Source organism: Musca domestica, unplaced genomic scaffold, assembly GCF_030504385.1.
Source record: "Musca domestica strain aabys unplaced genomic scaffold, Musca_domestica.polishedcontigs.V.1.1 73, whole genome shotgun sequence".
Classification (NCBI taxonomy): domain Eukaryota; kingdom Metazoa; phylum Arthropoda; class Insecta; order Diptera; family Muscidae; genus Musca; species Musca domestica.
In genome coordinates this window covers 200,877-228,469 of record NW_026712390.1, presented here as the reverse complement: position 1 = coordinate 228,469, position 27,593 = coordinate 200,877, and the positions used below count along the sequence as shown (strand labels likewise).

The 27,593-nt window shown below is 37.7% G+C and overlaps 1 protein-coding gene across 1 annotated transcript in view; it reads left to right on the top strand.

Annotated features, from left to right (window-relative positions):
* Nucleotides 1-27,593, top strand: part of LOC131806345 (AF4/FMR2 family member lilli) — a 281,623-nt gene that overhangs the window by 136,536 nt on the left and 117,494 nt on the right. The window contains exon 3 of the mRNA XM_059130359.1: nucleotides 21,897-22,229. Coding sequence (XP_058986342.1) covers nucleotides 21,897-22,229 — 333 coding nt within the window. The remainder of the gene's footprint in view (nucleotides 1-21,896; nucleotides 22,230-27,593) is intronic.

The following is a 27,593-nucleotide window of genomic DNA, read 5'->3' as shown; positions in this document are numbered from 1 at the left end:
AAATAGCTTCTGGTATACCAGAAGCTTCTGGTGTATCAGACCTAAATTGTTCTAAATATCCATGTCTATAGATCCCTGCGTATCCTCTAGAAGTAGCTTAAAAAATCCTCCTTTTTAGATCCTTAAATATCCTGCAGGAATTGGTCGAAAATTTCACTTTTATAGAACTGTGAATATACTCCAAATATTGCTAAAAAAACTGCTTACGTATCCTCCAAAAACTTGTCGAAAAATTCACTCTTATGAAACTGCATATATCCTCCAGTAATTGTTTAAAAACTGCTCCTTTATACATCCTTACGTATCCTCCAAAAATTAGTCGAAACATCCTCGCTTATAGAATTGCAAATATACTCCAGAAATTGCTTAAAAAATTATCCTCCACAAATTGGTCGAAACATCTACTCTTATAGAACAAGAAATATCCTCCAGAAATTTCTTAAAAACTCGTTCTTTATGGATCCTTAATATCCTCCAGAAAAAAAGTCGAAAAACCACGCTTATAGAACAAGAAATATCCTCTAGAAATTGTTAAAAAAAAACTATTCCTTTATTGACTCTCAAGTATCCTCCAAAAATTGGTCGAAACATCTACGCTTATAGAACTGCAAATATCCTCCAGAAACTCCTTCTTTGTGGACCCTTAAGTATCCTTCAGAAATTGGTCGAAACATCCACGCTTATAGAACCGCCAATATCCTCCAGAAATTTTTTAAAAACCCCTTCTTTGTGGACCCTTAAGTATCCTCCAGAAATTGGTCGAAACATCCACGCTTATAGAACTGAAAATATCCTGCAGAAATTGTTTAAAAACATCCACGTGTAGAGACACTTAGGTAACCTGCAAATATTGTTTAAAAAATCCACGTTTTTGAAGATGCTAATATCCACCAGAAATCGTCAAAAAATTCACATGTATAGATTCTCAAGTATCCTTCAAATTTTTTTATACCCTACAACACTATGTGTTGGGGGTATTATAAGTTTGATTGGGCCAGAATTTATGTAACACCTCGAAATATTGGTTTCCCATATAGGAAAGTATATATGGATCTTCCTAGCTCGCCGAGCTGAGTCGATCTAGCTATGTATGTCCGTCCGTCCGTCTGTCCGTCTGTCCATGTTAATTTGTAATCACTCTACAGGTCGCAATTATGGCCCGATCCTTACGAAATTTAGAATGGAGGTGGGGTTAGGGTCAGAATAGAACCCTATTTCTTTTGGAGATGATCGCCAAATGTTTAGGGGTTGAAATGGACCAAATACTGAAAAAATGTCGAATTTTGCAGTAGCTATACAGGTCGCAATTATATACCAATCGACGCGGAATTTCGCATGTAGCTAGAGTTTAGGGCGGGGAAGAAGCCTACCAATTTGGGTGGTCATCGGATAATATTTAGCGGGTAAAATAGACCATATCTTTTGTGTTGAAAAAATTCAAAATTTTTTCATTAAACCGTGAATATTTTAACGAAGTCACAAAGCCATCACAAGGTTACTTCTGACCTTTACATTGATGTTAACATCCAACAAAACGGATATATGGCAAAATATGTGCGATATATATGTTTATCAAAGAAGATATGCTTGAAAGATGTCTTATATGTCGAGAACGGCTGAACTGATTTCGACAGTTCTCATTAATTCAGAATGGCCTTTTGGCAGGAAAGAAAAAACGCCTAAAAATCGCATAAAAATATCTCTCTAAAGATGAAAATATTGATTTTGTAATATTTTCTCATATTTTTTCAATTTTGTCATATTTTCATTTTGAATTAAAACTTTGGTAATATTTCTACAGCTAACAAAACTAAGTAGTTGAGATATCAGGATATCATATACAGATCGCATTTATGGCCCGATCCTTACGAAATTTTGCATGGAGATAAGATGAGGGTCAGAATAGAAGCCTACTCTTTTTGGAGATGATCGCTATATATTTAGGGGTTGAAATGGACCAAAAAACTGCCAAATTGCCAGCAGGTCGTAATTATCGCCCGATCCTCACGCACATTTGAATGGGGTTACCGCACATTGCAAAGGCCAAGCAGTTTCGGATGGCCATCCAAAAATATTCAATGTGTGCAATAGTTTGCCAACTTTTGTAGACTAAATACGAAAATGTCTATTCCAGCGACATCTACCAATAAATTGGAAATGAGCAAATTCGTTTAAGTTGCTATTATCCGAAAATTAGAGAACGAAACATGATGGTTTTCTTTTATTATTTGTCACAATATCTTGTGAAGTTCTTTCGAGTATCTCGCCTATATAAACTGTATGGTTTATTATAGTGTTGTAGGGTATTCAACGGTCGGCCCCACTCGACTATAGCCTTTGCTTACTTGTTTTAATCTACGTTTGTAGACCTTTAAATATTCCCCAAAAAAAATTTTAACGGTTAATGTTTATAGATCCTTCGTTGGCCTAAAGAAAACCAGTTCAGCTGGCCTGTAGCAGACAAGAGCCAGTTCGAAGCCAGATGGAAGACCTGGACCAAGCTGGAGCATTGACAACCGGTGCCCAGATCGCTGTTATATTAAACGCCTACAATATGATTACAGATAACCCGCAGGTACCCAGACTTGTACCCAGACCTTGTACCCAGACCGCTGCTGTATTACCCGCCTACAACTTGATTACAGATGACCCACAGGTGGGCTTCTGGTTCTCCTAATTCGAAATTCCATTACTATTCATTTACATTTTTTCCTTATAGCATATACCATCACCACTAGCCTCCTTCACAACAAAAAATAAAGTTGGCAAAGTTCGGCCGTTCCGAACTTTTAATACCCTTCACCATTTGGAAGGACTTTGAAAAATTTCAAAAAAAAATATCGAACATGAAAACCGCTATATGGGGGCTATACGAAAACGTGGACCTGCATAAGTAATTTTTTGTCATAATCTCCAGTACCGATTCCGAACTTCAAATACGAAATTTGAATAATGTCACTAATATTATCAAATTTAAAACAATTCCGGTGAAAAATGTGACTAATATCATAGAAATACCGAATATAGGGAGGAACGGTTATATGCGGCCTATAAAGACGTGGACCTGCATAGACAATTTTCCATCATAGGTTGTAGTACCCACTACGAACTTCAAACTTTAAATACGAAATGTGAAACAATTCCGGTTAAAAAATGTGGCTAAAATCATCAAAATACCGAATATCGGGAGGTACCGTTATATGGGGGCTATAAGATATCATGGACATATATAACACTTCCCATCCAGGGGTTAAAGTACTCAGAAGGAACTCCTTGTGTAGATTTTCAGACAATCCCATGGAAAAATTTGACCACAATCACCAAAATAAGGAATATCGGGAGGTACCGTTATAGGGGGGACATACGGCATTCTGAACCTATATAGACAATTCTGTCAGAAGGGGTAAAGAACTCAGAAGGAACTCCTTGTGTGAATATTTAGACAATTCCATTGAAAAATTTGGCTAAAATCATCAAATTACCGAATATAGTGGGGAGGGGTACCGTTATATGGGGGCTATACGCTAGGACAAAGTACCTAGAAGGAACTCCTTGTGTGGACTTTCAGACAATTTCATTGAAAACTTTGGCTACATTCATTGAAATACCGAATATCGGAAGGTACCGTTATATGGGAGATATACGATATGGTTGACCAATATTGACCACTCTCTTCCAGGTGGTAATGTACTCAGAAGGGACTCCTTTTGTGGATTTTGAGATTATTCCATTGAAAATTTGGCTAAAATCATCAAAATGCCGAATATAGGGAGGGTACCGTTATATGGGGGCTATGCGATATCGTGGACCTATATAGACATCTTTCTTCCAGAGGTCAAAGTACTTAGAAGGAACTCCTTGTGGGGACTTTCAGACAATTCCATTGAAAACTTTGGCTACATTCATCGAAATAAAGAATATCGGGAGGTACCGTTATAAGGGGCGATAAAATAGACCGATATAGCCCATCTTCGAACTTGACCTGCCTGCAGACAGAAGACTGATCAGTGCAAAATGTTCCCTTCCTATCTTTATTCGTTCGACTGTAGCGTCTTACAATTCTACGCTGATCAAGAATATATATACTTCGTGAGGTCTTAAAATTTTTATTTCGATGACCTACAAACAGAATGACGAACCTAATATACCCTCCATACCATGTATGCTGGAGGATAAAAAAATGCTTCCAAATTGCATTACGGCATTCCAATTTTCCCCGGACTCCTTCTTCATTTGAATTTTGCTGCCAAATTCTTTGCCCATCTACCTTTACATAAAATCTCCATTACCTGATTTTCCGATGACCCAATTTCTCATCAATTCCAAGGAGAAGAAGCAGCAAAAACAGATTCTCCCCTGAATATTGATTCCTGAAATGAGTTTTCCTAATAACTTCAATCACTAAGTGAATTTTCCCCTCTCCAATATCCGGTGGATAGCTTTTCCGAAAAAAAAAATATTGAATGGACACAGGCCAATAACATGACTAAACGATTTACGATGTCATAATATTGGGTCAGTGTAATATTGAATAATTTTCTCATATTCCCATATTCAGAGAGAGAGCGGCCAATGCCCCCAGGATATGAACTTATTGACTTCAATGTTATTGCCCAACAACGTCATCATCACATCATAGTTGGCATCATAAAGAAGAAGGAAGAAAAACGAAAAAAAAAAAACAAATCATAAACACGTACATGTATATGTATTGGTAACTAATCAGATAAATAACGGAAGTCACAAAGGAAGTTATTACACCTACGTATTATGTTCCACCAGCACTAGGTAGATGAGGATGTAGCTTATGCATGTGTGTGTGTGAGTGAGTGTATGCCTTAATAAAAACATGCTGAATATGACGTAGCTCTTGTTGCCTTTAGCTGTCAATGAATATAAATTATTAATACCTATATCCCCCATTATTATTAGGTGCAAATTGATGGCGAATGCAGGAGAGAATAACGAAAATGGGAAATAAAAAACGGAATATTAAAAGACCAAGAGATTTGTATTCCTTTAACACATTTTCCCAAAGGCGAGGAATTTTTAAAGAATATTTTTTCAACAGAATCCCAAAAACGGATTTTTAAGAAAAAAAAAACTACAATATTTTTTATGCCCTCACCAAACAAACTATGGAGATAATCGAAATAGTAATTTTAGACCCAGCAAAGTCTATATGTATTCTTGATCAGCGTAAAATTCTAGGACGACTTAGCCCTGTAAGGCTGTCCGCCTCTCCGTCTGTTGTAATCACGGTAGAGTCAAAACGTATAAAGATAGGAAGCTAAAAATTTGAACAAATCAGTCTTTGGTCTGCAGACAGGTCAAAATCGAAGATGGCCTATATCGGTTTACGATATACTCATATAACGGTACCCCCCGATATTCGGTATTTTGATGATTTTAGCCACATTTTTCAATGGAATTGCCTGAAATTGTACACAAGAAGTTATTTATGAGTACTTTACCACCTGACAGAGAATCGATCGAAACGATAATTTTATCCCCCCATATAAGGGTACCCCCCGATATTCGGTATTCTGATGATTGTAGCCCAATTTCTCAATGAAATTGTCTGAAAATTTACAAAATGAATACCTTCCGAGCACTTTTCTCCCTGGAAGAGAATTGTCTATATATGTCCACGACATTGTATATCTCCCATATATAGGTACCTCCCTAAATTCGATACTTTCATGTTTTCAGTTACATTTTCAATGGAATTGTCTAAAAATCCATACTAGAGTCTATTTCTAAACACTTTACCCTCCGAACATCGATATCATATTCCCGATATTGGAGATTTTGACAATTTTAGATACAGAGTTCGTTATGGGAAGTACAGTCTATGCCAGAAAATTGTCTATGCAGGTCCAGGTCTTCGTATAGGCCCCATATATCAGTGCCTGCCTATATTCGGTATTTTTACGATTTTAGCTACAACATTTACAGAAATGGTTTCAAATTTCGTATTTGAAGTTCCTAATAGGTACTGCAGCCTGTGACAGCAAATTGTCAGTGCAGGTCCATATCTTCACCAAAATAACGGTACCTCGCTATATTCGCTATTTTGATGATTTTAGCTACATTATTCACCGGATTCTTTTTTCAACTTTCATATTTGAATATTGTAATGGCTTATGACAAAAGTTGCCTATGCAGGTCCACGTATTCGTATAGACCCCAATATAACGGCTATATTCGGTATTTTTAAGATTTTAACAGAATTTTTAGCAGATTTTACTTTTTTAATTATTTTTTTTTTTATTTTTTTTTTTTTTTTTTTTTTTTTTTTTTTGATGAAAATATCCAAAGTTGTTCCAAATTGTGGAGGGTATTTAAAGTGCGGCCCGGCCGAACTGCTTCTTTACTGGTGGCAGGTGAGCACTATAACTCTCGAAAGGAGTATCCGCTTTGGTCCGAGCTTGGTACATCGTAATATTTTTGTCAAACTTAGATCGAGTTCGGAGATGGTCCACTCCTTCTGGTATCTCCCGCACAAAAGGTCGAAATTTTCAAAAAATATTTTCTGCACAGAACGAGAAACCATATTCCGATTTTGCTCCAACTTAGCAAATCTTAATATTTGCGTCAGTGCTATAAGAGTCCTATTGCCTTCAAATTTCACACATCGCAATATTGTTATCAACACAAGGTCTGGTGTCTAGATGGAATACATCGGTCCAGTCCTTCTGGTATCTCCTCCAGAAAATGTCGACATTTTCAAAAAAATATATTTTTTCTGCAAAGAAAGACAAGCAATAATCCGATTTTGCTCCAACTTTGAAAATCCTAATATTTGCCTCAGTTCTGGATTGTGTGCAAAATGAATAATATCGGTCCACTACATCAAGTGCTTCCCCCACAACGGGACAAAATTTTGAATAATTACAACTTTTATAAAATGTGATGTAAGAATCCGATTGTCTTCTTACATCTCAATATTTTTGTTAACCCAAAAGGGTGGAAAATTTTGATTATTCATGAAGCTCACAAAACGCGAAATTAACATCCGATTCCATTCAGACTTGGCACATCTCAATATTTGCATTAACACAAAATCTGTTATAAATATGGTAGAGATCGGAAAATTTCTTCTCGTACCTTCCCCACATTGAGTTCGAGATTTTTGAAAAACAAAACGCCCAAAGAGAGCAATATCTGCATTGAACTCTCTTCAAATTTCACACATCCAAAACTTTTTGCTAACGCAAAATCTGTTGTGAAGATGATATATAACTGCGAACCCCTTCTGGTACCTTATCTACAATTACAATTTCCAATTCGTAAACCATTTTTTACAAAAAGGTCTAAAAAGTCCCCTTTATTGAAAAGCTGGAGGGTTAAATATTTCGACCAAAATATTCTTCGTATATTTATCTGCAATATCTCCCTCTATAGACACTATATGCCTAAAAAACAAGGATTGCAAGAAACTTTTATCCGAAAATTTCCTAAAGTGTGGAAAGGGGAGGGGGGAACTTAACCCCTCCCGATATTCGGTATTTTGATGATTTTAGCCACATTTTCAAAATAATTGTCTGAAAATCCACATAAGTAGTTCCTTCTGAAAGTTCCCTGTAAACGAATTGTTTATATAGGTCTACGATATCGTATAGGAAATGTTTCAAATTTCGTATTTGAAGTATGGAATAGATATAGATAGCCTATGAAAATTTCTTATGCAGGACCACGCCATCGTATAGCCCCCCTATAACGGTTTTCATTTGACTGGTATATTTCGAGTTCCTTTTAAGTGGTGAAGGGTATAAAAAATTTAGTTCGGCCGAACTTAGATGATTTTTTACTTGTTGCAGCTCTTCTTTCATAATCTGCGTGATTTTACCCGTATTTATTGAAAAAATTGAAATTTGACGCACACTGTAATTCAGAACTAAAACATCCATAATTAATAAAGCGAAGACAAGTAAAAAAAAACAAGTTAAGAAGCAGTAAGTTCGGCCGGGCCGAACATTGAATACCCTGAATTTTCAAACAATAAAATCATTAATTTATTCTGTTAAAATTAAAAAAAAAAAAAAAAACAAATATAGCCGTTACATTGGGGTCTATACGACGTGGGCCTACATAGGCATTGTTTGTCATAAGCCATTACCATATTCGAAACTTGAAATAAACGGTGAATAATGTAGCTAAAATCATCAAAATATCGTATAAAGGGAGGTACCGTTATATCGGAGCTGTGCGAAGACCTGGACCTGCATATACAATTTTCAGTCACAGGCTGTAGCATCCATTACGAACTTCAAATACCACATCTCAAACAATTTCGGTGGGTATTGTACCTAAAATCGTCCAAATACCGAATATAGGGAGGTACTGATATAGGGGGCCTATACGAAGACCTGCACCTGCATAGACAATTTTCGGTCACAGACTGTAGTTCCTATTTCGAGCTCTAAATACCAAATTTGAAACAATTCCGCTGAATAATGTCGCTGAAATCATCAAAATACCGAATATCGGGAGGTACCGTTATATGGGGGCTATATGAAGACGTGGACTTGCAAAGACAATTTTCTGTCTTGGGGTGTAGTATCCATTTCGAACTTCAAATATCAAATTTGAAACAATTCGGGTGAATAATGTCGCTAAAATCATCAAAATACCGAATATCGGGAGATACCGTTATATGGGGGCTATACGAAGACGTGGACCTACATGGCCCATTTACGAACTCAACCTGCCTACTAGAAAAATAAACATGTGTGCAAAATTTTAGCCATCTATCCCAATTCATTCGAAAGATAACGTGATTAAAACAGACAGACGTACAGATAGACAGACGGACAGATAGGTAGACAGACATCGCTAAATCGACTTAGAATTTTACTCTGATCAAGAATATATATACTTTGTTGGGTTGGACATGAGTATTTCGAGGAGTTACAAACGGAATGACAAAGTTAATATACCCTCCATAGTATGGTGGAGGGTATAAAATTAAAAACCAAAAAAAAAAAACAGCACCGTCACACACATGCCGGAGATCAGAGAAACTATTCGAAAGTCCAGAAACCCCGAAATTGACGAAATCTCACAAAAGAGAAAGTGTAATGGAAGGTCCTTTATTTGCAAGTTCATTAAAACAGCTTCCGCATCATCATTTCCGGTTAGTGTAGCACACATCACCAACACTATTGCTCACGTCATCTTTAGGAGCAGCAGCGCCACCATCACTGCCGATGCTATTCCATCACAGTCATCACATATGCAAATAATCATCAGCAAACGTTCGTTTATTACCACAGACAATGGGAAAAGTTCGAAACGAAGAGTTTTCCTCCAATGAGAAAAAAGCTTCAGTGTAAGCAAAATAAAATATTTTTCCTGATTACTTACCCCTTTTCCAGGGTGTGGGGTGGGATGGAGACATGTGGAAATATTTAAAATTTTCATAATTCATGTGTGAAAATCAACAAAAGGCAAATTGTACAAAGGACATTTTGGGGGTGGGAGGAGGTTGAATTCTTTCACATTACACTAAAACAGGGGCGTGGAAATATCGCTTCATTGGGATACCCTTCAGATTACATTGAAAGAGCTTAAAATTCTTGTCGGGTTGAAAATTATTACTAAAAAATTTCAAATTATCAGAGAGTTACCTCAGATCTATTTAAGAACTAAACCCTCCTACGCCCCTGCCTTCGTTACCACAAAGCATGAAAACTTGAACCGGTTTGGGTTTCTACAAATTAAGCGCACACACAGCACAAAAAATTGAAAACTTTTCACCATTCAAATGGTAGTGGGGAAAGTATTCCACTCCCCTGCCATACTCCTCCCCTACCCCTACTCCTTTTTTTTCTGAAAAAATCATGAAAAAACTGTTTAAATGATTTAATTGAAGCCACATTTAAATATTGGTCTAGTGAAGTGAAAATCCGAAAGGGGCGTGCTTGCCCGACAGCTGAAAGTTTTTTTTTTTTTGTTTTTGTATTTTTGTTTAATTGAAAGTGCAAAGGTAGCCGGTTGTTTTTGTTGTGTTGTGTTGGGGAGCGGGGGACGGGGTCAAACTTAATGAGCAACTCGTTACTGTCTCGCCCAACACTAAGGGAGACATGCATGGCACATTTTGGGAAATGAACAGTTGAGGATGGGGTGAGATGTGAAAATTGATTGCCAGCTTATTAAAAGGTCAATCAGGGCACTTGGCTATGTGGAGAGATGGGGAATAATAGATGAAAATGTAGTTTAAAGTGGGGGATTGAAAGGATTTAAAGTTAAATTTTTTGAAAACTGGTTTGGAAAATTATTTAATTAATTGCAGCTTACAAATATACAAAAAAAAAAAAAAAAAGGGAGATGAAATTATTATTAATAAATAAGTTAGGAATGGAGTTCTATATTCTGCAGAAAATTCTTGCCTATGTAAAATATATAAAAATAATATAAAATATATTTTTAATAAAAAAATAACTCGTAAGTAATCCAAGTTTCTGGATTTTGGGAAACATTCATTCAAAAAAGTCCTTGAAAAAAAAAAAAACTAAAAAATACAAGATTTCTTGGTAATTCAAAAAAAATCAAAATCAAAAATCCTTGAAAAATATTCTTAAAAACACATGACCAAGAGGTCCTTCAAAAAAAAATAATAATAATAATAACACATAAATAAATAAATAATAATAATAACAAATAATGAATAAAATAAATAAATATATAAATAAATAAAAAGAGTTCACTATTTTTTGATCCTTGAAAAAGTACTCTTTAAAAATCCAAATCTTGACGATGTAACGCCCAAAAGTCATGCTTTCGTTTTTGGGGTACATTATTATTTTAAATACCATTTTTACGTCCCCTAGTAGAAAGAAGTATACTTAAAATACAACATTGGAACCCCTGGTGGCAAATGGCGGAACTACGCAAAACTGTCAGATTGGGATCAGCTGCTGTCATGAGAAAACAACAATCGTTGTCCAGCCAAAAAGGTATAAAAGGAGACGCATTTCACACAATCGAGATCAGTCTTCTGTTGATGGCTGGTAAGTCAAGTGTGATTGGGAGGAAGAAAAGGCGCGCAACCTCGGTTGAATTGAGTCTTAGTAAGCCAAACAATAAGCCTTGACTATTTGTGGTGACTGGACTGGACTGAACGCAGGGTCAAGTGAGGGTTGTAGCAATACTCCCTATTCTTCGGGCTGCGTTGACGGCGACTGAACGCAGGGTCAAGTGAGGGTTGTAGCAATACTCCCTATTCTTCGGGCTGCGTTGACGGCGACTGAACGCAGGGTCAAGTGAGGGTTGTAGCAATACTCCCTATTCTTCGGGCTGCGTTGACGGCGACTGAACGCAGGGTCAAGTGAGGGTTGTAGCAATACTCCCTATTCTTCGGGCTGCGTTGACGGCGACTGAACGCAGGGTCAAGTGAGGGTTGTAGCAATACTCCCTATTCTTCGGGCTGCGTTGACGGCGACTGAACGCAGGGTCAAGTGAGGGTTGTAGCAATACTCCCTATTCTTCGGGCTGCGTTGACGGCGACTGAACGCAGGGTCGAGTGAGGGCTGTAGCAATACTCCCTATTCTTCGGGCTGCGTTGACGGCGACTGACGTACTCATCGGGCTGCTGCTGTGCCAAAGCTGCCGCCACCCGATTCGTCGTGCGCGTATTCATCAGGCCGCCGCTGTGCCAAGCTGCCGCCACTACTACTCGCCGCTGACGTATTCATCGGGCCGCCGCTGTGCCAAAGCCGCCGCCACCCTATTCGCCGCTCGCCTATTCATCGGGCCGCCGCTGTGCCAAAGCCGCCGCCACCCTATTCGCCGCTCGCCTATTCATCGGGCCGCCGCTGTGCCAAAGCCGCCGCCACCCTATTCGTCGCTCGCCTGTTCATCGGGCCGCCGCTGTGCCAAAGCCGCCGCCACCCTATTCGTCGCTCGCCTATTCATCGGGCCGCCGCTGTGCCAAGCTGCCGCCACTACTATTCGTCGCTCGCCTATTCATCGGGCCGCCGCTGTGCCAAAGCCGCCGCCACCCTATTCGTCGCTCGCCTATTCATCGGGCCGCCGCTGTGCCAAGCTGCCGCCACTCTATTCGTCGCTCGCCTATTCATCGGGCCGCCGCTGTGCCAAGCTGCCACCACTGCTACCCGTTTATTAACATTTCGACTGAACTTTGTGATTTAGTGTTCTTCGTAAAACGTTCTGAACGTGATTTTATTGTGTTTAGTGTAGTGTTTAGTGTTATTTAAGGAAATAAATTTATAACGTTTTAAGAAAATATTTTTGCTTCGCTCTCTCTCTCTCTTTATGTCCTAACAAATAAATTTTTGTGACGACTCTGGCCCCCGCTGAACCTACCCCAGCTTCAAAGTGAAAACACGTCGTCACAATGGCGCCCGAGCAGGGACTATAAAAGAGAGAAAGAATAAATAAATGAGTGAACAATAATTAGACAAGTACAGATGAAAACCCAGTGAAAAAAAAAAACAGTTAAAAAAAAAAAAAACTGAAACAAGTAAAAATAATAAAAAAAAAAAAAAAAAAAAAAAAAAAATGTCAAACGAAAAGACAATGTTGAAGGTCTCCTGGGCCTATATGCTAAAGCAAGAAGACTTGGTAACATATCTTACTGAATTCAATCTTGATCCAGTTGGAAAAGTGGACGATCTCCGAAAAAGATGGGCTAAATTTCTCCACAACGACCATGAAGCCGATGTATACAGACGGCTTATAGAGTTGCAGAACAAACATGAAAGTACCAGTCCGACCAAATCGCCGACATTGCGAGCCGTCACAAAACAACCCCTTATAACCGTAACACCGTGTGGAGCAGAAGCAATAGTATTATCCCCAATAAAAACAGAGTACGCCCTTCCCCACATTTCCGCGGAAAGGCCACCTGGAGAGTCAAGCACAGGGGTAACAAACGATCAAAAAGTACAGAAGATGTCGCCAACAAACCCCGAATATGGATTTCAAAAAGATTCTCCGCCCAAGCCATCCAATAATTCGTCGTTACTCGTAATTCTCGACCAAATCCGAAAATGGAATGTTACTTTTGAAAATGGAATGGACCCTATTGGATTCGTAGAACGTGTAGAAGAAATGGCTGAAATGTACATCGTGGAATTGAATCAAATAATTAAAGTAATGCCAGAGTTGTTACGAGGTAAAGCTTTAATCTGGCTAAGGAACAACAACCGACACTGGACTACCTGGAACGAATTTAAGAGTGATTTTCTGAAATTCTTTTTGCCACCGAGATACTTTGAGAAATTGGAGGATGAAATTAGGAGAAGGATACAGCGTAATAAGGAGCCGTTTAAGGAATATGTACTCTCTATACAGCATCTTATGCAGCACACCAATATGACCGAAGAACAAAAATTGGAACGAATTTTTAGAAACGCGCATTCGGATTATCAATGGTACATTCGCCGTAAAGACTTTACCACACTTTCGGAATTGATCTCCTTGGCAGACGAACTCGAAAGCATACCAAATAATTCTCGGTCAGAACAGCCTCGAAATCAACAAAACTATAATCGACGTGCGGACAACTCTAGAAATAACCTGTATTGCACCAATCAAGGTGACCAAGTGCTAAACGAAAGCTCATCCAATCCAGAAACGCAGCAGGATGAACCCCCGGCAAAGAAGAGTAACCAGAATATTACCTCATTGCAATGTGAAGAATATCGCCTTACTGCAACTGTCTTAATAGAGGGGAAAGCTATTAAAGCAACTGTCGACACGGGTGCCACTAGCTGTTTTATAAAAAGAGAATTTGCGAAAAAAATCAAGAAAAGGTTTACTTATTCACGGCATGAGGCAAATGTTATCCTCGCAGACGGCACCACGGTGAACATCACAAGATCAACAGTGTTACCTGTTACATTTGGAAACCAAAGCTCAGATGTTACATTTCTCATCATGCCGCAATTCAAGGAAAACATCATATTGGGATTGGAATTTCTAAAACAGTTCCACACGACCATTCACTGCGCCGGTATAAGTGTCAAATTAAGTAAGCCAACCACATCAACGGAGCATTGTACCGTGGCTATAGGAGAGGAAACCCCATCAAAAGAGGTAATAGATACAATGACAGCTACGAATAATGTATCCCCCAGACCTAAATTCTTAAACGATGAATTGAGTAAAACGCAATGTGAGATCGTTGAAAATTTTCTGGCACAGGAACTCCCTAAGTTCCAACAATTAAATGGCCTATCGTCAATAGCTGAACATAAGATTGTAATGACCGACGATCGACCCATTAAATTAAGATATGCTCCGCGAAATCCTGCAATGCAAGCCGTGATTAATGCCGAAGTGAGAAAGCTCGAAGAACGAGGATGTATAGAGCCGTCTACAAGCCCATACTGTTTCCCCATCACATTAGTCAGAAAGAAAAATGGGAATTGGAGAACTTGTATGGATTTTCGCCAATTGAATAAACGTTCTGTTCCAGATGCCTACCCTTTACCCCGCATCGACACAATACTGAATCGACTACGGGATGCCAAATACGTGAGTAGCCTGGACCTTAAAGACGGATATTGGCAAATACCTATGGCGAAGGAGAGCAGAAAATACACGGCCTTTGCGGTAGCTGGTAAAGGTCTATATCAGTGGAAAGTGATGCCTTTCGGTTTGCATTCAGCACCGGCAACCTTCCAACGGGCATTAGATAGTGTGATTGGGCCTGAAATGGACCCCCACGCTTTTGCATACCTTGACGATATCATCGTCATTGGAAAAACGTTTGAGGAACACTTGCGGAACGTGAGAGAAGTGTTCAGAAGATTGCGAGCAGCTAACCTGAGAATAAACATTGAGAAATGCGAATTTTTCAGAAAAGAAACGAAGTATTTAGGCCATGTTGTGAGTAGCGAGGGAATAAAGACGGATCCAGATAAAGTTGCCGCAATAGTGGAAATGAAACCTCCAACATCGGTAAAGGAGGTACGAAGATTTCTTGGAGTAGCATCTTGGTACCGAAGATTTGTCCCACAGTTTGCAACAATTTCACAACCATTGACTAGTCTTCTTAAAAAGGGAAAACATTGGAAATGGGGTCCCGAACAACAAGAAGCATTCTCAGACCTAAAAGCAAAGTTAACTGAAGCCCCCGTTCTGGCTTGTCCGGATTTCACAAAGACGTTCATATTGCAAACTGATGCCAGCAACTATGGCCTTGGAGCAGTTCTAACACAGGAGTTAGATAACGTGGAACGTGTCATAGCCTACGCCAGCAGACATTTAAAACAGGCTGAAAAGAACTACTCAGCGACTGAAAAGGAATGTCTAGCCATACTGTGGGGCATCAGACACATGAGACCCTATTTAGAGGGTTACCAGTTTATAGTTATTACCGATCATTTGGCCCTAAAATGGTTAAATTCTATTGAAAGCCCTACAGGTCGACTCGCACGTTGGGCTCTCGAGCTACAGCAATATAATTTTTTGATCAGATACCGTAGAGGAAAACAGAACGTTGTGGCGGATGCGCTTTCGAGAACACCTTTGGAAACGTTAGACCTAGCCACAGTAAAATATGACACCAGTCCGTGCCCATGGCTAGAAAAGTTGAAGGAAACCATAACCAAGAATCCGAAGAAGTATCCAGACTATACAATCATTGAGGGAAATGTTTATCGACATTTTCCCAAGCAAATAAACGATGAAGATTGCACACCATGGAAGCTGTGTGTGCCCACCGGATCAAGGATTCAGGTCCTTAGAGAAAATCATGACAGTGTCACCGGAGGTCATTTGGGAGTGCGAAAGACTAGCAACAAGGTGGCGAACCGATATTTTTGGCCTGGTATGTTCCAGGACATCAAACGTTATGTCCAGCAGTGCGAATGTTGCCAAAAATATAAAGTCAGCCAACAGAAACCAGCAGGGGAAATGTTGATAAGAATCCCGGAGGAACCATGGGCCACTATTTGTGCGGACTTCGTAGGACCCCTACCGCGATCTAAGCACGGTAACTCAATGCTACTCGTTATTATGGATAGATTCTCAAAATGGACGGAGTTGGTTCCATTGCGGAAGGCTACGACAGAGGGATTAATAAAGGCATGCAGAGAAAGAATTATTTCTAGATATGGGGTTCCAAAAATATTGATAACCGATAACGGAACCCAATTCACTAGCAACCAATTCGAAAAATTCCTAGCAGAAATGGGTATAAAGCATCAACTTACGGCTCCTTACACCCCGCAAGAGAACCCTACTGAAAGGACAAATCGGACAGTGAAAACAATGATAGCACAAGTTTCGAAACAACATAATACATGGGACGATATGCTGCCCGAAATAATGTTAGCCATAAACACTAGTGCATCAGAATCCACTGGATATTCGCCGGCATACCTGACACAAGGAAGAGAACCGCGACTGCCCCAGGCATTATATGATCAGCTCACAACAGGAACTGGTGCTAGAATAGTCTTACCAGAAGACCGTGCCCAGGAGTTGAAAGAAATATTTAAGATAGTGCGTCGAAACTTGGCAAAAGCATCTCAAAACCAGCGGAGACAGTACAACCTTAGACGACGAGTTTGGAAACCAAAGATTGGGGAGCAAGTTCTAGTTCGTCTACATCCTCAGTCGAAGGCCGTCGAAAATTTCGCCGCCAAACTAGCGCCCAAATACGGAGGGCCGTTTGTCGTACAAAAATTCCAATCTCCAGTAATCGTTGTAGTCCAAGGAAAAGACAACATCACCCGTGTCGCGCACTTAAGTGAAATTAAGCCTTTTTATGAAGAACAAAATTAAATTGTAGACATAGAAGTAGAATGTTGATTGTAGTTCCACTTACGTTTAGGTGATGCCATTTCATTATAATTTCTTATTTTATTTTTAGACATTAAATTGACAATACCCAAACTAATCAGTGTCCTAATATAAGCCCATACTTCAAAGACCATCGATATCTTCCCGATCGTCATCCTCATCCTCATCAGCCTCGTCGTCTTTATCGTCATCCTCATCCTCATCAGCCTCGTCGTCTTCATCATCATCCACAAGCCAAACGATGACACCTCATCAGCCAACATTGTGTAGCAGTCAACCTTCCATCGATGAAGTGTTTATACCCAGTAAGGAGAATAATAGTACACCAAGTACAATCAAATTGCCAGTCACTGAAATCCCAACTGAGTCAACGCCATCGTCCTCGACAGACAATCCCGTGAACGATAACACATTTCTCGAACTGCCAAATTATCCCGAAAACCTACAAATCCGTATCGAGAAGTTTAAAAACAATTGGAAAAAGGGACACAAACTGAAGCGAATTGTTAAACAAGATGGCAAGCAGTACCGCATAATAATATCAGCAGACGGGGTAGTGAAGGTATCTCTCCGAACTTCTGCAATTGGTCTCTAACATACCTTCCTATTCGACCGAGATATAGTCGAACCAAAGTGCCCATGTCGGAGAAATAAAAGGTTACATAACACCCTAGGGCTTCCTGGCTATTGAAACCCAATAGCAATAGAGAAAGCAAATCAAGGAATCAAAAATCAGAGGGAGGAAGAGATGCCATGTAACGCCCAAAAGTCATGCTTTCGTTTTTGGGGTACATTATTATTTTAAATACCATTTTTACGTCCCCTAGTAGAAAGAAGTATACTTAAAATACAACATTGGAACCCCTGGTGGCAAATGGCGGAACTACGCAAAACTGTCAGATTGGGATCAGCTGCTGTCATGAGAAAACAACAATCGTTGTCCAGCCAAAAAGGTATAAAAGGAGACGCATTTCACACAATCGAGATCAGTCTTCTGTTGATGGCTGGTAAGTCAAGTGTGATTGGGAGGAAGAAAAGGCGCGCAACCTCGGTTGAATTGAGTCTTAGTAAGCCAAACAATAAGCCTTGACTATTTGTGGTGACTGGACTGGACTGAACGCAGGGTCAAGTGAGGGTTGTAGCAATACTCCCTATTCTTCGGGCTGCGTTGACGGCGACTGAACGCAGGGTCAAGTGAGGGTTGTAGCAATACTCCCTATTCTTCGGGCTGCGTTGACGGCGACTGAACGCAGGGTCAAGTGAGGGTTGTAGCAATACTCCCTATTCTTCGGGCTGCGTTGACGGCGACTGAACGCAGGGTCAAGTGAGGGTTGTAGCAATACTCCCTATTCTTCGGGCTGCGTTGACGGCGACTGAACGCAGGGTCAAGTGAGGGTTGTAGCAATACTCCCTATTCTTCGGGCTGCGTTGACGGCGACTGAACGCAGGGTCAAGTGAGGGTTGTAGCAATACTCCCTATTCTTCGGGCTGCGTTGACGGCGACTGAACGCAGGGTCGAGTGAGGGCTGTAGCAATACTCCCTATTCTTCGGGCTGCGTTGACGGCGACTGACGTACTCATCGGGCTGCTGCTGTGCCAAAGCTGCCGCCACCCGATTCGTCGTGCGCGTATTCATCAGGCCGCCGCTGTGCCAAGCTGCCGCCACTACTACTCGCCGCTGACGTATTCATCGGGCCGCCGCTGTGCCAAAGCCGCCGCCACCCTATTCGCCGCTCGCCTATTCATCGGGCCGCCGCTGTGCCAAAGCCGCCGCCACCCTATTCGCCGCTCGCCTATTCATCGGGCCGCCGCTGTGCCAAAGCCGCCGCCACCCTATTCGTCGCTCGCCTGTTCATCGGGCCGCCGCTGTGCCAAAGCCGCCGCCACCCTATTCGTCGCTCGCCTATTCATCGGGCCGCCGCTGTGCCAAGCTGCCGCCACTACTATTCGTCGCTCGCCTATTCATCGGGCCGCCGCTGTGCCAAAGCCGCCGCCACCCTATTCGTCGCTCGCCTATTCATCGGGCCGCCGCTGTGCCAAGCTGCCGCCACTCTATTCGTCGCTCGCCTATTCATCGGGCCGCCGCTGTGCCAAGCTGCCACCACTGCTACCCGTTTATTAACATTTCGACTGAACTTTGTGATTTAGTGTTCTTCGTAAAACGTTCTGAACGTGATTTTATTGTGTTTAGTGTAGTGTTTAGTGTTATTTAAGGAAATAAATTTATAACGTTTTAAGAAAATATTTTTGCTTCGCTCTCTCTCTCTCTTTATGTCCTAACAAATAAATTTTTGTGACGACTCTGGCCCCCGCTGAACCTACCCCAGCTTCAAAGTGAAAACACGTCGTCACAACGACGTGAGTGTTCTTAATAAAATCCCTTATAAAATCCATAAATCTTGGTATGCTGATCTTATATGGTTATTCATTATATTTTGCTGTTCCTTGAAAACTATTTTTTGAAAATTTCAACTATCGTAGCTTCGTGAAAAAATATCTATAAAAAGTCCTATTTTGTAGTCTTTTAAAAATATTCTTTAAAAAATTCAATTTTTTCGATCTTTTCAAAAATATGCCTTAATAAAAATCAGTTTTCTTTGTCTCCAAGAAGTATTCTTAAAAAAAAGGTTCTGCGGGTCCTTGTAAATATATTCTCAAATGGCCTTGAAACAATATTCTTGAAACTTGAAACTTGAAATTACCTTGAAACAAAATTCTTTACAAAATCCTTACAAAAAAATTTAAAAAAAACATTTCTTGGTCCTTAAAATTGTTATAAAACTATTCACGTAAATTTGTCTTTGAAATATTCCTCAAAAATCCACGTCATTTGCTCTTCGACAGCAAATTTCTTTAACAAATCCAAATATCTTTGTCCGTGGAGAAATAATTTTAAAAAATCCACATTTCGTAGTCTTTGAACAAATACTCTATGAAAACATCCATATTTTTTAGTTCCATGAAAAAAATTAAAAATCCAATCTAGGGTCGTTTAAAAATATTTTTTAAAACCCAAAACACGTCTGGTATTTAATTTTTTATTTTTTTAATTTAACAGCATCAGTACCAAATCAATATTTAGTAGCCTATTAAAAATATCTAAACAAATTTCACAATTATTTATATATTATTTATTTTTTAAAAATATCCAGGTTTAGATATATTTTTCAAACATCTAGGTTTAAAGAATTCTAAATATATATATTTAAAAAATTCATGTTAAAAAAATATTAAAAAAAATATTTTTCAAATATCTAGGTTTAGGGAATTAAAAAAAATGTTTAAAAAATCCATGCTTACACAATAATTTTAAAAAAATATTTTTTCAAATATCTAGGTTTAATAAATTCTACGAAAATATGTTAAAAAAATATTTTACAAATATTTAGGGAATTAAAAAAATATTTAAAAAAAATCCACGTTTACATACGTATTTAAAAAAATATATTTTTCAAATACCTTGGGTTAGAGAATTCAAAAAAAAATATTTAAAAAATCCACGCTTACAGAATTATTAAAAAAACATTTTTCAAATATCTAGGTTTAGAGAATTATTAAAATATATATTAAAAAATTTTTCAAATATATTTAAAAAAATGTTTTTCAAATATTTAGGGAATTCAAACAAAAAATATTAAAAAAAAACCGTTTACAGAATTATTTAAAAACTATATTTTTCAAATATCTTGGTTTAGAGAATTCAAAAAAAAAATATTTAAAAAACTCCACGTTCATTGATTTTTCAAAAAAAAAAAAAAAAAAAATGAAATCAATATTTAGAGAATTCTAAAAAAATGTATTTTTAAAAATCCACGTTTTTGAATACTGCAAAAGTTCATGTTTCCAGAAATATACTCAAAAATTATTTGAAAAAAATCGACGTTTAGAGGACATAAGAGAACAAAAACACATTTTTTTAAATGCGCCTCTAGAGAATTCTTAAAAAAATAATATTTTTAAGAGATCCATATTATTTTTTTGTTTTTTAAATATAATCTTATTCGAAGTCCACGTTGGGAGAATTTAAAAAAAATATTCAAGAGAATTCCACGACTATAGATTTATTATATAGAAAAAAAAAAATTAAAAAAAAAATCAAAAAAAAACTTAAAAAAATATTATAACAATCCGACTTTAAGGCATGTTATTAAGTATTTAATAAATCGTCGCTTAAAGAATTTAAAAAAAATATAAAGTCAATAAACAGTAAAAATATTCCTAAAATTTATTTAAGAAATCTTACGTTTAGAGATTTCTTATAAAATATTTTTAAAATCAGAGTTTTATTTTTTAAAACCACATTAAAGTAAATCTATTAGAAAATGCGGCTTTAATCGTCAAAATACTGTATACCCGACGGAACCGTTATATGTGTACTATAGTAAAACGTTGACCTAAATATTCAATATTCTGCCAACTACAAATACCAATATTTAGACAAATCCGTGGAAAATTGTGGGTTAAACCATCAAAATATCGAATATCGGAAGGTACCGCTATACGGGAATCCATTACACACAAATATCTACAAATATTTTTTATAAGACAAATCTGTTAAAAAATATGCCGAAAGTCATCAAAATACCGAATATCGGGAGGTACCGTTATATGGTGGCTATACGGAAAATTGGACTTATATAACCAATATCCTGTCATCTTAGCTCGAATCCATTACTAACAACAAATACCAAGTCGAAAAATGTGACAAAAATCAAAAATCATAGTGTCCCCGACGAATATCGAGGTGTTGCAAATATAATAACAAATTTAATATACCCTCTATAAGGTACCTCTATAGGGTATGAAAATCCTTCCCTTCACATTATATTCAAAAAAAGTTTTTTTTAGCCTGCTTACTGTGACCGTTGATTTTTTAAATATTTTTTTTTTTTTTTTTTGATAATAGGCTGCGCTAATAATGTTTTTAACTTTTTCACAGATTTTGAAAAAAATATTTTAAAAATACCAGACTTTGAAATTTTGATTTCTTTTTACCAATATTCTTTAAAAAAAAATCACGATTATTGCTATGTTATCCTATAAAAATATTCCTTATCTTAATATAAATAATTTCAATTTTTTTATTAATTTCCCCCATGACTCCTTTCTCCTTGCAGCCAAATCCCGTCATTTCCCGGTTAATGGCCTGGGAGCTACAAATCAATCGTCATCATCGAATGATACCCGTAATATTTACAATAATCCCTATACCTCGTCGGCGGCAACATCGTCGGCTATGCAACAACAGCAGCAGCAGCAACAACAACATCAACAAATGCGTCATCAACAATTGTCACAACATGTTTACAAGTCAATAGCCGGTAGTACCGGTGGCAGCAGTGCTGGCTATGATTATTCAACACCAAATCCAACGGATCAACAGGCAGCTGGCGGTTCCAATAGTCATCATTTGACAGATGCGGAAAATGCTTTTCTCAATCATAATAACGGTAAGTGGAAGAGAAAAAAAGATCTAACTAAAATTAAATGAAAACCAGTAAGGAAAGCTCAAAAGTCGGGCGGGGCCGACTATATGATACCCTACACCACTATGCATATTTAGTAGAGCTCTCGTAAAAAGGTTTATTCAGGGCATTTCAGAGCTCTATGAGATATTTGGTACAAAATCAAATTCTATCTAATTCTATCGTGCATTTTACGAACTATAGCTATCTCTGAACCGGGTTTCTCCAAATTTTACGTATTAGCTTCTAGACTGTTGATTTGGGCTGATATTGACCATTTAGTGCACATATAACCCGAAATCGGATGAAGATATATATGAGAGCTATATCCAAATCTGAACCGATTTCGATAAAATTTAAAACAGCTATTCCTGTGCTCCATCTAATACCTGGTACCAAATATCACGGTTGTGGAGTGAATATTACGAATGTATGGGACTAAAACTCTAAATCGGATGAAACATATATATGGTTGCTATATCTATATCTGAACCGATTTTCACTAAATTTGATATACTTGCTGATAGGCTGAATTTGGTCCGATGTACTAAAATTCAGTCCATTTGGACTTATATCGGCCATTTGGTGCACAATTAACCCGAAATCGGATGAAGATATATATGGGAGCTATATCCAAATCTGAACCGATTTCGATAAAATTACAAGCAGCTATTTCTGGGCTGTATCTTATATCTGGTACCAAATATCATTCTTGTGGAGTGCATATTACGAATGTGAGAGGCACCAAATCGGATGAAAGATATATATGGGAGCTATAGCTATATCTGAACCGATTTTCTCCAAATTTGATATACTTGCTTCTAGGCCGAACTCGGTTGGGTGTGCCAAAATGCAGGTAATTTGGACTGATAGTGGACATTTGGTGCACATTTAACCCGAAATCGGATGAAGATATATATGGGAGCTATAGCTGTTTCTGAACCGATTTTCTCCAAATTTGTTGTATATGCTTTAAGGCTAATCTCGGTCACATGTGCCAAAATTCGGGCCATTTGGGCTGATATTGGCCATTTGGTGGTCAATTAACCCGAAATCGGATGAAGATATATATGGGAGCTATATCCAAATCTGAACCGATTTCGATAAAATTTAAAACAGCTATTTCTGTGCTCCATCTAATACCTGGTACCAAATATCACGGTTGTGGAGTGCATAGTAGGAATGTGAGGGACTTAAAGATCAAATCGGATGAAAGATATATATGGGAGCTATAGCTATATCTGAACCGATTTTCTCCAAATTTGATATACTTGCTTCTAGGCCGATCTCGGTTGGGTGTACCAAAATTCAGGTAATTTGGACTGATAGTGGATATTTGGTGCACATTTAACCCGAAATCGGATGAAGATATATATGGGAGCTATATCTAAATTTGATTCGATTCTCACCAATTTCAATAGGGTTCGTCCTTGGACCAAAAAAATATTGTTTGGAAAATTTCATCTCAATCGGATAATAAATGCGACCTGCATTTTGTTCACAAGAATACATGGACAGACGGACGGACGGACGGACAGACGGACGGACGGACGGACAGACGGACTGACATGCATAAATCGACTCAGAAAGTGATTCTATGAAGGTTCTCAAAAGTAACTATGGGTCTATCTCGTTTCCTTCTCCATGTTACAAACAAATGCACAAAGACATAATACCCTTACCACTATGTGGTGTAGGGTATAATTAAGAGAATGAAGATAAGATAGATAAGAATCAACGGAAGAGAACAGATGAGAGACTTAGAATGAGAAGGGAAGAGATTGAGCAAAGAAAGAAGGAGAGATTGAGAGAGAGAGAGAGAGAAGTAGTGACATATTAGAAAGAGAGAGAGAGAGAGGAAGAACTGGAGAAAGAGAAGGAAATCAGTCGTATAATCATGAACCCTGAATTTCTAGGAGGAATGTTCAAGTCCTCGTTGTAAACTTTACATTTCCACGAAGAAAGAGGTCACCGAATCACCATTTTGTTAAAATGTCCTTTCATGGCCCAAAGGACATCCTTTTGCGAGATTACTCATGAAAACCAAATTTTCCATAATCAAATTTTTTCCTAATAAAAATGAAATAGTTCCATCGACGGTCATTTTTATACCCTCCACCATAGTATGGAGGGTATATTAAGTTTGTCATTCTGTTAGTAACACCTCGAAATGTACATTTTAGATCCCACAGCATAAAATTTTGTGTCGATTTAGCAATGTCCGTCCGTCTGTCGTTCTGTCCGTCTGTGGAAATCACTCTAGCTTCCGATAAAAATGAAGTAGGTTGCTAAAAATTTACTCAAATGTGTACTATGTCTGCAGGACTTTTGGTATTGAAAATGTGCCATGTACGTCCACGTCTTCGCATAGCCCACATATAACGGTACCTCCCGATATGCGGTAATTTGATGATTTAAGCGACATTATTTGCCGGAATGGTTTCAAATTTGGTATTTGAAGTTCGCAATAGATACTACAGCCCAAGACCGAAAATGAGCTAAGTAGGTCCGCGTCTTCGTATAGCCCCCATATAACGGTACCTTCCGATATTCGATATTTTGATGATTTTAGCGACATTACTTATCGGATTTGTTTCAAATTTGGTATTTGAAGTTCGTAATAGAAACTACACCATAAGGCAGAAAATGGGCCATGAAGGTCCACGTCTTCGTATAACCCCCATATAACGGTACCTTCCGATATTGGGTATTTTTAGGATATTAGAGACATTATTTACCGGAATTGGTGCAAATTTGGTATTTGAAGTTCGTAATGGGTCTTACAGCCTATGACAGAAAATTGTCTCTGCAGGTCAACGTCCTGATATAGTCTCCACATAACGGTATTCGGTATTTTGATGATTTTATCGACATTATTTACCGGAATTTTTTCATTTTTTTTATTAGAAGTTCGTAATGGATGCTACAGCCTATGCCAGAAAATATTCTGCGCAGGTCCACGTTTTATAACACCTATGGTACCTCCCTATATTCGGTATTTTGATATTTTTATCTACATTATAAGCAGATTTTTTTTCAAATTTCGCATTTGAAAATTGTAATGGCTTATGCTAAAAGTTGCCTGTGCAGGTCCACGTCGTCGTATAGACCCTAATATACGGCTACATTCGGTATTTTTAAGATTATAACAGAATTTTTAACGGATTTTATTTTTTTGAAAATTGACAAATTTTTATCAAATGGTGGAGGATATTCAAAATTCGGCCATGCCGAACTTACAGCTTTTTTACCTGTTTCATAAATGCTTCCAATTTACAGGACATTTCCCCCCTTTCCTTTAAATGGTCACACATTTTCCCAGTTATCCTTTTATTTATTGTGTGGTGTTAGTTTGCTTTATGAGAACTTTTCTTTATATCTAATATCCAACAGCTTCAACTTCATTTGCTTCAAGAAAGTTCAAAGCAATTGCCTGCCAACTGTGCCCTTAAATGGACGACCGCCAAGGTGCAAATTATTTGTTATGGTTGTTACTCTCTCTTTCCCCCCTGGTGGTCCTTATTTATTTAGCTTAACCCTGCCCCGTGGGCTCCACTATACCATGACTTTAAAATAGCATAAATTTGTTAGCATTTTGCATATTAATCATCGCCATATGGTGTCGGGTGTTGAAGAGCTAAAATCACCTACCTTTTGTCCGTAAATTATGGCCATTTGAATAAATCGCTGGAGTTTTTTTTTTGTGCTGTGTGCCTCTCTTTGCAGCTAGGTGGAATGTAAAGGATTGGCGGTGGTAAGAGGGGGAGGGGGTAGGATGTTTGAAAAAATTAAATGGATTAAACTTTTTGTTATGGGATAGTTAAATGGAAACCATCCAGCACTATTAGACCGAAAGAAAACAGGCTTTAACTCTTCCTAAACCATAAAAAAAAAACAAAAACAAAAACAAAAAAGTAAAAAAAGTGGGGCCGAATGGACCGAATTTGGGAATTTTCAAAAAAAAAAAAAAATAAATAAATAAATAAAATTCGTTAAAAATGGTGTTAACATCTTAAAAACTACCGCATGTAGCCGTTATATTAGGGTCTATCAACGAAGTGGACCTGCATAGGCAATATTCAAATGTGAAACTTGAAAAAAATCGGTGAAAAATGCAGCTAAAATCATCAAAATACCGAATATCGTAAGGAGGGGGCTACGCGAAGACGTAGACGTGCTCAGACAATTTTCTGCCTTAGGTTTCAGTATCCAATAAAAACTTCAAATACCAAATTTGAAAAAATTCCGGTAAATAATGTCGCTAAAATCATCGAAATACCGAATATTGGGAGATGCCGTTATATTCTCCCGCTATAGGGAAGGATATACATAAACGTGGATTTTTTAAATATATTTTTAGGAGGGCAATATAAAAACGTGGTTTTTTGAGAATCTTTTTTGAAAGTTAAATATAAACGTGGATCTTTTAAAAAAAAAAAAAATTTGGGAAGGCTATATATAAACGTGGATTTTTTGTAAATATTTATAGGAAGGCTATATAAACGTGGATTTTTTAAAAATATTTTTGGGAAGGCTATATACAAACGTGGACTTTTTAAAAATATTTTTGGGAAGGCTATATACAAACGTGGATTTTTTAAAAATATTTTTGGGAAGGCTATATACAAACGTGGATTTTTTAAAAATATTTTTGGGAAGGCTTTATGCAAACGTGGATTTTTTAAAAATATTTTTGGGAATGCTATATACAAACGTGGATTTTTTAAAAATATTTTTGGAAAGGCTATATACAAACGTGGATTTTTTAAAAATATTTTTGGAAAGGCTATATACAAACGTGGATTTTTTAAAAATATTTTTGGAAAGGCTATATACAAACGTGGATTTTTTAAAAATATTTTTGGAAAGGCCATATACAAACGTGGATTTTTTAAAAATATTTTTGGGAAGGCTATATACAAACGTTGATTTTTTAAAAATATTTTTGGGAAGGCTATATACAAACGTGGATTTTTTAAAAATATTTTGGGAAGGCTATATACAAACGTGGATTTTTTAAAAATATTTTTGGGAAGGCTATATACAAACGTGGATTTTTTAAAAATATTTTTGGGAAGGCTATATACAAACGTGGATTTTTTAAAAATATTTTTGGGAAGGCTATATACAAACGTGGATTTTTTAAAAATATTTTTGGGAAGGCTATATACAAACGTGGATTTTTTAAAAATATTTTTGGGAAGGCTATATACAAACGTGGATTTTTTAAAAATATTTTTAGGAGTTCAATATAAAAACTTGGATTTTTTTTGAGAATCTTTTTCGAAAGTTAAATATAAACATGGATCTTTTTTTAAAAAAATTTGGGAAGGCTATATATAAACATGG